This window comes from Eptatretus burgeri, chromosome 1 (genome assembly GCF_056783735.1).
Source record: "Eptatretus burgeri isolate ZD-2024b chromosome 1, Ebu_testis_v1, whole genome shotgun sequence".
In the NCBI taxonomy this organism is placed as follows: domain Eukaryota; kingdom Metazoa; phylum Chordata; class Myxini; order Myxiniformes; family Myxinidae; genus Eptatretus; species Eptatretus burgeri.
The window spans coordinates 132,668,271-132,683,520 of record NC_140961.1 but is presented as its reverse complement, the minus strand read 5'-3'; the positions used below and the strand labels follow the sequence as shown (position 1 = coordinate 132,683,520).

The 15,250-nt window shown below is 45.1% G+C and overlaps 1 protein-coding gene across 2 annotated transcripts in view; it reads right to left on the bottom strand.

Moving 5' to 3' along the window:
* LOC147035450 (Golgi apparatus membrane protein TVP23 homolog A-like) overlaps positions 1-15,250 on the bottom strand; it is a 37,937-nt gene that overhangs the window by 498 nt on the left and 22,189 nt on the right. Inside the window, exons 4-7 of one of the 2 annotated variants that reach the window (XM_085898769.1) lie at positions 10,536-10,625; positions 10,284-10,415; positions 9,539-9,667; positions 9,411-9,448 (exon numbers count right to left, since the gene is read on the bottom strand). In XM_085898769.1, the coding sequence (XP_085754895.1) occupies positions 9,422-9,448; positions 9,539-9,667; positions 10,284-10,415; positions 10,536-10,625 (378 nt within the window). In that variant the 3' untranslated portion in view covers positions 9,411-9,421. The remainder of the gene's footprint in view (positions 1-9,410; positions 9,449-9,538; positions 9,668-10,283; positions 10,416-10,535; positions 10,626-15,250) is intronic. The other variant, XM_085898761.1, reaches the window with a different exon arrangement.

Sequence of the window (15,250 nt, the reverse complement as noted above, 5' to 3'; positions counted from 1 at the left end):
ACATGATGAATGGATCTGCATTAGTAGGGCACTCCTTACACAAGGACAAAAACAGGTTGTGCAAGTGCAGAGAAGGCAAATGAGAGCAACAACTGAAACACAAATTGGAGGCCAAAAGGGGCTTTGAGTGGACAGTGGTGGGGCCACGATACTGTAATTCCATGTGCTTAAGAGTCATTTTCTGCTCTACATCACACAACTTGCTGCCCCGCCTTCTCGACATAATGAAGGTGCCCATTCTCTTAACAACCATAATCATTCCTTGTTGGACTTCATCGACTCCTTCCTTTGAGACATGAAGCTGAAACCGAGCATAGGAAGGTTAATTTTTTTTTTTTTTCGGTTATTCATATTAAACCATGTTTTCTCATTTGATGTTTCTCACCTGAGTACTAAGGTCATGATGTGGGTGAGCACAAGTTAAAATTACATAGCCTTGTGTTTATTTATCCACCATCTTCCACTCACTGTCCTCATTCATGTGAAGTGCATGTCCTAATGTCATTGCCCTGCATGAGATGTATAAACACCCTCCTCCACAAGCTTTAGCCAATGTCAAAACAAAACCAAAGATAATTTAAGGAATAAAATAGTATAAACACAATGCTATGAAAGTTTGTTTTAATGTCACTCATTTGGATTGGCTGTTAAAGACGTGAGAAGCACGGGAGTGGCCACGGGGGTCGTGTTATCTTTATGATTATATATTAATGCCACAGCAGAGCACCCGCACTCCAGGTGATTTTGTTCCAAGCATGCAACATGTTATTCTGGCACATCCCTTTATTTGGCTGGTATATCGGAAACGAGGAACTGCCTCAATGGCTCCTGAAAATAAAAATAGGCCCAGGGGAGACTGATGGTCATTTCCCCAACAAGTAAGGTGAAAACGACGGATTAGGCAGAAGGGGCCATGGCCACCCTTCCTGAAGTGGGACGGTCATGGGTGAGCACAACTTGAGTTAACGGCGTGGTCCTTATGTTTCATGCAGAGTTTGATCTGCATCTGATCGTTGGTTTCTGAGAAGATTTTTAAAAATAAATTACCGAATGCATCATAATACTGTATCATTAAACATTACTGCATTACATAATGCATTACATAATACTTCATTGTATCATAATGCACTACTCTGCTATTTTAACAGACTGCTCTCAATTCGAAATCTCCTTCATACCTTGCCTAAAAAAAATCCAACTGTTACAGCGTTTCTTCTCTCCATTCTCTGGATTCGCCTTTATTGCATCCATCAAGAATTGTATTAAATTGCATCTCTGACCTAAAACTTTTAAAAACCCAGTTTTCTATGAAAGTTCGCTTTCCATCAACCATTCTTTTTTTCCAATTTCAGTGCCAACTCACTCCTCACTCTCAAAGCAACCATCCCACTCTTCTCCCTCCAAGCCTCCCTCTCACCTCTCTCAAAAACTCCCCCTCACCTTTCTCCCACCATTCACCCTCCTCACTCATCCTTCTCAAAGTTGCCCCCCCTCTCATCCACAAAGCTGCCTCCTTCCACTGCCCTCTCACCTCCATCTCTTCACTCCACCTCCTCAAATCCTCAACTGCCTTCTTCCCCTCTCTTGTCCCCCCTCTCCCCCAGCACCACAGAGCCTTTTCTCCTCCTCATCCGGCCCCTCCACTAGCTATTCTGCAATCCCCCACACTATTTCAACAACCCTCCTTAGCTCCCCCCTCGTACCCTCCCCTTCCCGTCCCACCCCCTGCACCCAAAGCATCCTCCCCTCCCTCTTCATTAAAAGTGTAGACCTCAAATATCTGGGGCCTTCGCTTAAACCTTTCAGATATTTCCATACAGGTTGCCACTGCCAAACCAGACTTAATCTGCCTAACAGAAACTTTCCTCCCCCAAGACGTGTCTGACTCCCAAGTATCTCTCCCCGGTTACTGCCTCCTCCGGTATGACGGACCTGATCCTCATCCTGGTGGAGGAGTTGCTCTCTTCATCAAAAACTCTATTCCTCACTCTCCATGCACTGCCCTCACTCCCCCACACCCCCAGGAATACCTCTGGCTACGGCTTCCCTCCACTCCCACCTCATGTTTATATGTGTTCTGTACCATCCACCTAACAGTGATGACTCCATCTACACCTCACTATCCGAAAACATGGACCAACTTCTATCTTCTCATCCAAACTCTCTCTTCCTCAAATGTGGCGACTTCAATTGTCATCATGCCAGTTGGCTAGGTGTGGGTACCTCTCTCACCTGTCTCAACGGAAGCTGAGCACTTCAGCAAAAGCTTTCTGCGACTCATTGGGACTGACTCAATCGGTCATCTTCCTGACCCAGATCTCAACCAATGGTACTCCCTCCATCTCTTCTGGATCTGATTTTGACAAATTTCCCTGACAATATCTGCTGCTCTTCCTCCGCAACAATCGGTTCTTCTGACCACGTCCTTGTCAAAGTGAACATCTCTCTGGCTATTATCAGAGAACCATCTCACCAGCGTCGAGTCTGGCATTTCACTCAAGCCGACTGGCAGGGTCTCCAAGCAGCCATCAAAAGTTATAGACTGGTCTCCGATCGCGACTTTCTCCAACATCAACTCATCCTGGGAATTCTTTCAAAGAAACTTGCTCTCCCTCATGCACAGATGTATCCCCTCTCATCTTCAGTTGTCCTACCCTTCCTCCCGCCCTTGGTTCACTGAAGCTTGTGGCGAGGCAGTTGTCCTGAAACAACTTGCCTTTGCCTTATGGAAAGCAAACCCAACTGAGGGCAATCTCAGTTCCTTCCATAAAGCTCGGACCAAGTGTGTGTCTACCCTCAAGAAAGCCAGAAAACAACATCTTTCTCATCTCAAGTTTGAATAATCAAGCCTCTCTCCCTCCTCAAAATCCTGGTGGGATCTAATCAAATGTTTCTGGTGTATGTTCCCCCTCCACCGCCTCCCTTACCTCAAATGGCCCCACTGCTGATACCGCACGTGAAAAGGCTGAATGCCTAAACTCAGTGTTTGCAGCTAAATCTTGTGTCCAAAACCCATCGCTTTCTCTACCCAGTCACACCCAACTGTCCCTGGACTCTGTGTCCTTTTCTCCTGACAAGGTGGAGAGCTTGCTGTCAAACCTCGACTCAGATTCTGCAACCGGTCCAGACGGCATCAGCCCACGTGTCCTAACAACCTGCTCTTCTGCTCTTGCTCGCCCTCTCTCTGTTCTATTCACCCTCTCATTTGCTCAAGGTCATCTGCTTGGAAATCAGCAAACATTACTGCCCTGCATAAAAAGGTGCAAAAGCAGATCCCTGCAACTACAGACCATTCAGCCTTCTCCCAATCATCAGCAAGGTTATGGAATCCATCATCGCTTCAGACATTAAATCCTTCCTCTTCTCCAATGGCTTGATTTCCTATCATCAATTTGGTTTCAGAGCGGGTCAATCTACCCTGGATATGCTGCTTCTGCTCTCCCAACAATGGATGGAGGTCCTCAATGCGAGACATGAAATCTGAGCCATATCCTTGGACATATCACGTGCTTTTGACATGGTCTGGCACCCTGCCCTGCTCACCAAACTCTCTTCCTATGGTATACAAGACCATCTCCACTCATGGCTCGCAGACTTCCTCTCCCGTCGCAGTCAACGTGTGGCGCTAAATGGAGTTCTTTCATCCCCTCTTCCTGTCCAGGCTGGAGTTCCTCAAGGCAGCGTTCTGGGCCCTGTTCTTTTTCTGGTTTTCATCAATGATCTCTCCGACTGGAAAATCCTCTATATCTCCTTGCTGATGACTCCACCCTCCGCTGTACGATCGGTCATCCCTCACACCGGCATCCTCCGGTCACCGACTGGGAATCCTCCATCATGCAAAGTCCTTCCTCGGCCCACCTGAGCTCCTGACCACTTACAAAGCTTTTGTACGCAGCCTGATGGAGTACTTCTCTCCCATCTGGGCTGGTGCTCCTGCCTCCCACCTTTCTCGGCTTCACGCTGTGGAAACCAAGGCATTTCGGATCATTGGAATCTCCCGCAATGAGGCTGAGTCTTTGGGCCTCTCACTCTCTCACCGCAGGCTGGTCGGTGGTCTTTCTGTCTTCCACCTTCTCCTCTCCAGCCTCACCCTCCCCCCCCCCTCCCCGCTGCTCTCTCTGCAATTTGTGCCCACCACATTTCCACAGGGTGCTCAAGGTCTGCCAACAACCCCCTTCTGGTAAAACAACCAAAATCACGAATCACTGCTCACCTTCACTCTTTCATTCCTCTTTTTCCTGCCTTTGGAATAAACTCCCTCACTCTATTCAATCCCATTCTTCCCTCCAGGCCTTCAAAACAGCTGTTCACCACCATCTCTTATCATCCTCCATCCAAATCCTCGATCTTTCCTACCCCCAATAAGCCACCCAAGCCCCCCTCATTCAAATTCCCTGCTTTCCTTCCTGAAAGTCCCTGTAATGTCCATCTTGTATTCCACCATGTTCCCCACCCCATCCCTCTCCCTTCCACAGATCTCCTAATGTCCGTTTCCCTCTCCCGCCCCTCTTGTCTCATGCCCCCCCTTGCTGTGCGTTGTGTGTTAGCTCTCACACGAGCCTCAACAAGGTATACAAAAAAAAATTACCTGAATTTAAAGCGAAACACCCCTTTTCAGCCTCTTATATGGGGTAGATCTGGATGGGGAGCAACAACCCCATGAGACTTTACTGTTCTGATGTATCGTACCAAATTTGGTCCATAATAGGTCATGTAGCTTGTGAGGAAAATGTGTTTTAGTGAATGAGGGATTCAGGGGGAGGGGGCCCATGACTCCCTTTCCAGAGCAGATATGGCCATGAGGAGCACAACTTAAGATTAGGGCATGGTCCCGATGGCCCAAGGCGAGTGTGGTCTGGATCTGTCTGGCAGTTTCTGAGAAGAAGATTTTTGAATAAAATACCAATATTTGGGGCAAAACCCCCCTTTCACCTCTTTTATAGGGGGTGCATCTGGATGGGGAGCACAACCCCATGAGACCTTGCTGTCCTGATGCATCATACCAAATTTGGTCCATAATCGGTTGGGTAGTTTGTGAGAAGATATTTTGGTCAAATGCTAACGGACAGACAATCAGCCGGACACCGGGACCCACTCTTAGCTTATTTCAGAGAAATAACCTAAAACTAGAACTGCCACTTTATAACTGCTGGCAGTGATGACCGGGTACCCAAACGTGTCCACCTTTGACACAACTGATACAACATGAGACTTAAATCATCGTCGCAAAGTTTCGCATTCATCGGAAAAGCGGTGCCAGAGAAAACATGATTTAATGGTGATACAAACACAGGCCTGCTTCAAGACGGCGCAGAACAGACGAGTGCTGAACCGGGCAGCACAAAGCGTTCAATTTCCTTATTACTGTACTGGCGAACAGATTAAAATGATTAAATAATTCTGGCTGCCAAACCACGTGACCGATCAGGTTGAAATTTTAAACTTTTGATTCGCATGTCGGCTAAATTTCAAATGTGAAGTTTCGTATATACAGAAGCAGTGGTTCCAGATTAAACATTAATTAATATTTATCCTTCAATCCAAGATGGCGGCCAAACCATATGACTTGTGACGTCATAATTTTCACCACATGTGCAAACACGATTGGAGACGATAAGTGCAAATTTTCGCTTCGCCAGGTTAAGCAGTTCCAGAGAAAACATTATTTAATATTTTTCTTAAAACCAACATGGCTGCCAAACCCTGGGCCCGATCCCATTGAAATTTCAAACCCTCATTCCGCATGAGCGTTCCACCATAAAGGTGATGTTTCATATTTATTGATGCAGTAGTTCCAGAGTAAACATTAATTAATATTTTTTCCTTCAATCCACTATGGCTGCCAAACGTTGCGTCGTACCTCAAAAGGGGGTGAGAACTTTTTATTCGTCATCGAGAGGCGTCATCATAGTGGTGGAGTTTCGCCTGGATCTGTTCAGCCGTTTCAGAGAAAAAGACGTTTGAAGATATTGTTTTTCAATCCAAGATGGCTGACGAACCATGTGACCTATGACATCAGAAATTTATATTCTGCTTCCAACTGGGTATTGGAACACGTTTGTGAAGTTTCGTGTTAATCGGTAAAGGTGCGTTTTTCTATCCAAGATGGCTGCCAAACCATGTGACGTGTGACGTCATAATTTTTACCATGCGTGCATAAGCGATGGTAGATGACAATTGCAAATTTTCAATTCATTAGGTTAAGCGGTTCCAGAGAAAACATTATTTAATATTTTTCTTAAATCCAAGATGGCAGCCAAACCATGTGACTTATCAATTCGAAATTAACAAACTTATATCGCCTTCCTGTCTCGAATATAGTTCTGAAATCTCCCCTTCATTGGACCAGCGCATCTGGAGAAGAAGATGTTTGAAGGTTTTAGGGTTTTTTCAAGATGGCGGCCAAACCATGTGACCGATCAAGAAGAAATTAACAAACTTGAGAAAGGACCTCATGGGGAATATATGTGTGAAGTTTCGTCTTAATCTGTCTTGCCCTTCTGGAGAAGAAGATTTTTAAAATTTATTCATTTTCAATCCAAGATGGCTGCCGAACCTTGTGACCTATGATATCATAAATTTAAATTCTGCTTTCCATCGTCGACCCGAACAAGTGTGTGAAGTTTCGTGTAAATCGGATAAGGTCTATTTTTCTATCCAAGATGGCCGCCAAACCATGTGACTTCTGAGGTAAAAATTTTTTTACCATGTATGCAGACTTGAGGGAGGAAGGCACTTGCAAATTTTCGCTTCGATGGCTTATGAAATTCCAGAGAAAACATTATTTAATATTTTTCTTAAATCCAACAAGGCGGCCAAACCATGTGACCTATCACTTCGAAATTAACAAACTTGCATCGCATACATGTCACGAATATAGTTCTGAAATCTCGCCTTCATTGGACCAGCACTTCTGGAGAAGAAGATGTTTGAAGGTTTTAGGGTTTTTTCAAGATGGCCGCCAAACCATGTGACGTATCAACAACAAATTAACAAACTTGAAAGAGGACCTCAGGGGGAATGTACCTGTAAAGTTTCGCCTTAATCTGTCCAGCCCTTCTGGAGAAGAAGATTTTTTTTTTAAAAAAACACTAAAAAACAAGATGGCGGCCGAATTACATCATTGATGACGTCAAATAAAAACATTTTTGACGATGAATTTTGGTGTAGATGGCGCTCAGAATTTTTCAGATTTTTCCTATATGGCGTTCTACTTGACAAATTTTCACCGGTGTATCGCTTCACTTCTGACGTCAAGAAAAATCACATGTGTTCCCCATAGGGAGCTTTGTAAAATTTATGAAGCAAAAACATTTTTACCCTAGAAAGTTTCAGAGATAGAGGTCCAAAGTTTTTCGGTTTTTTCAAGATGGCGCCCGCACCACGTGACCAATGACATCATAATTATAACGCGAGTGTGCTATCAAAAAAGATACATACTATGGTGAAAACTTCATGTCGATCGGACTTAGCGTCCCAGAGAAAATGATTTTTAAAGCGAAAAAGGGTGCAAATTGCCGGCGGAATAATAATAATTAAAACTGGTAAACCAGTAATCCCGGGATTCAAAGCGTGCCTCCATTTTAACAAATTTCAACACTATCACCCACATGATATGGGTTTTCCGAGTTATAAAGTTAGTTCAAGTCTGCAATGAGGCCCAGCTACGGGGTCCCTCATGTTATTTCAATGAAGGATTGAAAAGCCCATTGCAATACATGATAGAGAAAGAAACTTCACATTGGACAAATCGAGGCTGGACAAATTTTCAAGTCCCCAAAAAAGTCCAATAACTCCACATTTGCATATTAATGTAAATGGCGAACTTGTAGAACGTTAAAATATCTTCCAGAATGTGTGGTCACTTTTTGTCTATCTTCTTTGGTTTTCATTTTACGACATGTCAAAAATGGGTGATTTTCAACTTTGGGGGGCTCTGGGGCCTCACTGGGGTAAAATACAGAAATAGTGTAAACATATTTGGAGTCCCCTCTTCAAGGCCTATCAGAATCTGTCATTAAATTTTTTCAACTCTCATTTGCATATTTGGCATATTTAATGAGGCGAATCGGCATCATTTTAATCATATAAATTATGCAACGATTTCGACGAAATTAACAACTTAACATTCCAATGGAACCTCGCAAATGTGTGCAAAAGTTTGATGCTGTCGTATTACCCCTTCTGGAGAAGATGTTTTTAGGTTTTGGAGAAAATCCAATATGGCCGCCATACCACGTGACCTACGTCATCAAAATTTTCAAAGTATAAACGTCAGGTGGAGAGTTATTAAATGGATAAGTTTCATTGAATTTCATCCAAGCGTTGTTTTTATTTTATGACATTTCAAAAATGGGTCATTTTCAACTTTGGGGGGCACTGGGGGCTCACTGGGGTCAAATACAGACATAGTATAAATATATTGGGAGTCCCCTGTTTATCTGCTATCTAAATTTGTCATTAAATTTTTTCAACTCTCATTTGCATATTTAATGAGGCGAATCGGCATCATTTAAAATCATATAAATTAAATAATGATTTCGACCAAATTAACAAATTAACATTACCATGGAACTTAGCAAATGTGTGCAAAAGATTGAGGCTGTCAGATTATCCCTTCTGGAGAAGATGTTTTTTGGTTTTGGATAAAATCCAATATGGCCACCCATACCACGTGACCTACGTCATCAAATGTTTCATAGTATAAACTTCAGGTGGTGACTAATTATCCTATTAAGTTTCGTTGAATTTCATCGAACAGTTTTCCCTCCAGATCCGCCACAAAATCGGTCAGTAGAACATAAAAACGCCTTTAATAATAATAATACTAACGATTTCAATAGAGCTTCAGCTATGCTTGAAGCCCTAATAACAAATAAACTTAAGAAAAACAATAGGGTACCCTGTACTCACAGGGTACCCTAATAACCAGCGTTACATACATTTAGGAAAAAGATTGCTCCTGCTTACATACATATATAATACATCGTGGTGATATAGCTCGGATAATTCCAATTGCACTCCTACCTTCCCCCCAAAGGAAGAAAATGCCAAGATGGGTGGTTTTTTTTTTTTTCCTTCTTTTTTTTTCAAAACTTGATGGAATCAAAGAAAACTTGTACAGGCACAACTTCAGTGTGCCCCCCATTAATCCCTGGAAAGTTTCAGCTTCCAAGGTCAAATCTTCTCGAACGAGTCGATGAAACTCACAACATACTTTCCTTCCATTATAGGAATAGTTTGAGATCTGTAACATGAATGTAAACGACATACCCAGCATCACATGAAGAAAAAAACAACACATGGACGTGCAATCAGGAAGGACGTGTTCAATGTGTACATTGAACGTAGTTCGTGCGATGAGAAACAAAACCCCATTGTACGTGATGGCATCAGAGTTAAAACCATACCTGTTCAGTGGTTAGACATTTCCAGAATTTATGTCCGGCTAAAACAAAATGCAACACCAGAGATGTGAGACCATGTAGGGAGTAAAAACCGCAAAGCTCTTATGCACATAACTGGCCACGAGTCTCACCCTCTGCAGTAGTTGTGTTCCGAGGTAGTTCGAGGCAACAGAGCTGATGCTTGTCTGCCCACCAAGCTTGCAGCGAATGTAGCCATACAGGTTAGCTCCTTGGAGAACGACGCCTGTGACAACCACCGCCTGTAGAGAATCGAGCACAGCATCATCCGTACCATCTTTGACTGTTCATTAAGCTATAACCATTAAGTTGTAACCAGTAGACAACATTGAGCCCCAACTGGTACGCCGTAGCTGTTAAGCATCCACAGTCAAGCTGTAACCCTTGTTAATCCATCTAGATCCTCCACAAACTTCGATCACACACACACACACACACACACACACACACACACACACACACACACACACACACACACACACACACACACACACACACACACACACACACACACACACACACACACACACACACACACACACACGCACACACGCACACACGCACACACGCACACACACACACACAATCACCGTTGTTACGCTGTTGCCATGTCATCACCATTAAGTGGTTTTCTCTGAGATCCAAACCTGAGGGGTCAGATTTAAATCAGTACTGCCATCTTTCGTGCAATAAGTCGGAGGCACTGTATCTACAATCACAAAAGTGAAGGTCATTCTCTGTCGGTACCCTGGTCCTGGCATGATTGACTAATTGGCCTTCTCGTGAATCTAAATTTCCTTGATCAACTTCTGGTAAGCACGTGTTCGGACAACGACCAGCTTTTCTAAATGACCTTACCAGCCACTTAAAGTTGAATGAGAAGAGGGTGCTGAAGAAGAAGACTCCCCAAATTAAGGGGCAGACGATCAAGCCAAGCCAAAAAATCCGCACCTCAGCTTCAGATGATAGCTGTTTGGTCTTTTGTGAAGGCTTTGGTGAAGGAGGGGAAAAGGTTTGACAAACATCATCATCATCATCGTCGTGTGTGTTCACGATACAAACCCAAATACACACCCCTCTCATCCCTTCAAATCCAGCATACATCATTACCTTTCGGGCCTCAAAAAGCCACTGGCTTTGTCCTTCTTCATCAATATGGTTCCACCAACGAAGCCCAACCATCAACCGACCTGTTACATTCTGACAAAAATGCACAACGTTTGAGAGATATCCGCCATCGGGATTGGACGGACTTGAGACTTGGATCACGGATGTGAAAATTTCCGCAAAAGCTAACAATATTGAACCATGTCTGTCATGTCTAAGTGTTGTCTTTTGTCTGTCCTGTTAATTGTTCTCCATTTTATCTGTATTGTATTGTACTTTGTTTTGTTGGACCCGTTTCGTGCTTGTGTTCGTCTCCAACTCAGCTATGCTGCATGCGAGCGAGTAATAGGCCTGACACATCGTCTCCATCCTCTCCTCCATCACACACCTCTCTTTTTGAACTCAAATCTTCTCGAAGAGCAGAAAAAAAAACTTAATTTTTAATTAATTCTGCTCCTTCAGTTCCTTTCCTTCCTTCACTCATCTCTATCTTTTCCCTCCTCAACTTTTCTTTCTTCTGTCTTGCAGCACTAATTGCTTGTTAATTCGATTCAAAGCTTCTTTTAAATTACTTTTTTTTCCACACTTCATCTCCATTTCCTGTCCATTCCAAACACCTCGTACCTGACCCCTTTTTCTTCCCATGTCTACCGTTCTCTTTCTGGCAAGTTCACAAACCCGTGTACCATGTCCCACCGCAATCCAACGGCGCTACTTTTCTCCATGTTTTCAACAACCCTTCCCTTCATCCTGATCAAAATGTCCATCACAGCTTGGCATAACTTGGAATCCTTAAGTCGTAAGAGAAGTCGAGTTTGGAGAGAATGCAAACTTATTATTATTATTAGCACTCGTGCCTGTACTCCATCACATACTGCATCTCTCTTCATGTGCCCTGCCACCCCATGAGCCCACAGTCCCCTCAGCTCGTCCTTGCCCCCCTTATTAACATTGTGGTCCACCAAGCTTTGAAGTATAGGACCTAATATTACCACTTTCCATTCGGGTTACTGCTGCGGCTCCGGACATTGTATATTTAACAGAAACATTCCTCTCTCAGGATGTCTCCAATTCCACTACGTCTCTCTTCAGTTTTGAGAGGCCCCACACCTGTCACAATGGTGGTGTTGCCGTCTATATTGAGAACTATTCTTCCCTGTCGATAGTCCACATTAACCCCTCCTAGCCCAATGGAATACCATTGACTACATATACCTCCTAACCAACGAATGTTTGTGTGGGACACTGTTCACCAAATGATGATGCCTCCATATACACCTATTTCCTCCAACATGGATCGACTCGTTACCATCCCTCCCAACTCTGTTCTTCAGCTGCGGCGGTTTGACTGTTACCATACCAGCTGGCTGGGTGTTAGCTCTGCAACAATCAACCATGGTATTGCAGCAAAGGCCTTCCCTCCGCTCTGTGGATTTGACCTAATTTGTAAACTTTCCAACCCGTACCTTTTGTCACGGCATGTTCTCCCTTCTAGACATCTTACTAACAAAACTTACCATATAACCTCTCCTGGCTCCTCTGACCATGTTCTTGTGAAACCCCATTTTTATATCTCTCTGGCTGTTATGAGGGAGCAACCTCAACACCACAAGATATGGCTGTTCACATAGGTCAAATGGCAGGGATTTCAATCTGTCCTCTCAACAGGATTGGGCCACCCTCTCCACAGCACCTGATATCAATTCCACCAGGGAATACTTTAATGAAAACCTACACAGGTTTATCCAATCCCACCTGTGGCTTTCCTGTCTATCCTCCAGACAAGTGGTTCTAAAAATGGGGAGGCGTGCCCCTGAAAAAAATGAGGGGGCGGGGGGAGGAGAAGATTTCAAGCAGAGCATGAGGGTTCTGTGGAAAATGCTAGCATGAAGGGCTTACTATGCAAAAAGTGTACACACATAAAACTGTGTGTGTACATTTTATACAGCCATTTTCCTGCTGTGCAGGGGTTCGCTTTTCTTGAGGCAATGTTTTATGGCCGAATACCCTTCCTGTCGCCAACCCTGGTCGCCTCTTACGACACACAGGGATATGGTACACCTATTCTAACCAGGGCATACACCGAGACCAGTACACTGGTACTCATTTCGGCGACCTCGGAAGGATGACAGGCCGAGTCAACCCCCTGGTGTTAATTCAGCAGCCAACGGGGCTTGAACTCAGGACATTAGCATCCCAAGCCAGCCACCCGAACCACGAAGCAAACACCATGCTCCTGTGATGTGTGTATATATATATATATATATATATATATATATATATATATATATATATATATATATATATATATATATATATATATATATATATATATATATGTTGTTACGGATCGGCGAAGGCGGGATTCACACCCGACTCTTGACCCCAGTGTTAAGGACTCGGACCTCACTTAACAGCACCGCCATCTCCGGGGTTATAATGCCAGCTGGTTCGGCACTATTCTCGGGTTACGCGCCTCAGATCACGATACCAAAATACACCTGTGCCTTGCCAGCTGGGGGGATAGACCCCGGTTACAGACTGGTTTTGTCAGAGACTGAGCGGAGTCTACCAGTCCGTAACCGTTTTGGTTTTATATCAAAATCGAGCGAATTGTTCCTCGGCGCGGAAACTTCATACGAATCAGCCAGATTTATTGGGGACACATCGGGGAACACAACACAAGCAAGCATGCATGACAATGTTATAATCAATCTACAACCCGTTCTTAACTAGGGAGCTAGGGATTACGGGTTTCGAAGGGGACCAGGTCAGGTCAGGTGTGGGAGCCACCCATGTGGATACCTGAAGGGGACCCTAGTGAGATAAACCTTAGACAACATGCAGGCAAGACACAGACAGCATGCAGACAAGACACAGAGTACTTGGTAATGCCTCATGGACGAGAGGAAAATGTCAAAGGCACGAATACAGCTCATGACAAGCCGATGTCGACGGATTCGAGCACCTAAACTCAAACACGCCGCGTAGCAAAATGGCGGCGGTGTCCATTTGTCACAGCCCTCACGCACACAACCTCGGCGCGTTCAGACCCCGCGTAAGGTCGACGGCCCAAGATGAAAGATCGTGGTATGCTCCAGCTGGCTTTTCACAAGGTCCAGCATACAAGTCCAGGCCTGGCCTATTCACCAGATCAGGCCAAATCGAGGTGTTGGGCTCCGCAGGCTGAGTCCGTGGCCGAGGAGGCACCGCCGGCCTAAACCACTCCTCCACAAAGTCGATCGCCCAACTCGACGTGCAGGCTGCCTCTCCCACTGCCAAAATGGCAGACTCGACGCGCAGGCCGTTTCTCTTTCTGCCAAATGGCCGCTCAGTTTCCCTCTCACCTCTCGGCCGACTGCAGTTTCACTTCTCCTTCCCGACACTCGCTCGCCTCAAAGCTGACTGCAGTTTCACTTCTCCTTTCTTTTGGGGCGCGCCGCTTCTCGTGGCTCAGGCAGTTCCTCTTACTGCTGATCCGGCGCTCACTCGCCCCCCAGCCGACGGCAGACAGATCTCATGCAGTCCCTTCCCTGCCTTTCTTTCAGCTCGCTCCTTACGACAGCCTATCGCAAACAGACACAGCCGTCCCCTGTATGGCCGATCGCACCATCTCCGTTTCACCACCGCCTTCCCAGCACTCCTCGCCTCGAAGCCGACTGCCCAACTCGGCGCTCTCAGTTTTACCACCTTTTCTTTTTGGGGCGCGCCCCTTTATGAAGCCGACAAACTCCTCCCACTCCCAGAGCACTGGGCGGAGTCTCCTTCGGAGAGTAGAACGAAGAAGAACCTATCGGTCCACCACCAATGTACGAACAATGAGCATGCCTCCTTCACGTCCCGACACACAAGGAACGTCCATTTACCGAACAACCTGGCGAAACATGCATTTAATGGGGGATCTGGGCTAATCCTATATTTAATAGCACACTTAGGGCCATTTCCGCAACACCTTTCTCCCGAGCCTCCATCTGGGGCAGCCCACGGCAATGGCTCTGTCTAACGTACAGCACAGATCTCCCATTTACTCTAACCCACAACATGGGAAGCACTTAACTCCAAAAACCAAAGTGTCACAGTAAGATTGGCATGTCCCTATCCTAGTGTGTCGGATCACTAATCTAACAAACAAATTCACACTCTATGCAAACTACTTAACATTCTAATTATGGATTTGAACAGGAGGGCAATCAATTTTACTTTTAACACCAATATTTGCATAGGAGCAGAACATTCAAAGGTTCAAAGTTCTTTAACGTGTTCGCTCCTTCATGCCCCCTCCTGGCAGTATTGTACATTCACCCCTGAGGGTTTCCTCACTTCGTGGCCTTATTGTCCTCTCACCAGGTGAGTTCAATCGGCCCAGTGGCCTAATCTCACAAAGAGTTCTTCGGCCCACTCAGCCCACAAAATGGCATGACTTTGGCCGCAACGGCCCACAAAATGGCAGGAATCTTCGGCCGCAACGGCCCACAAAAGCACTTTGGCCTCAATGGCCCACAAAAATGCTTCTGCCCATATGGCCTACTCAGAAGCAGCAGCAGGCAATAAGCCCTGCATTGGACAGCAGGTGACACAGCAATGGTGTCACGGTGATATCGATGGTAAGCAAATGCAGTTTGGAGGTGTTCTTGAGGACGCAAGTGGGTGTGATGACCTCAGAACAGGTGAGATGGAGTGTACCCTTAACCTTCCTTGCCTTGGCAGGACTTGTTTTG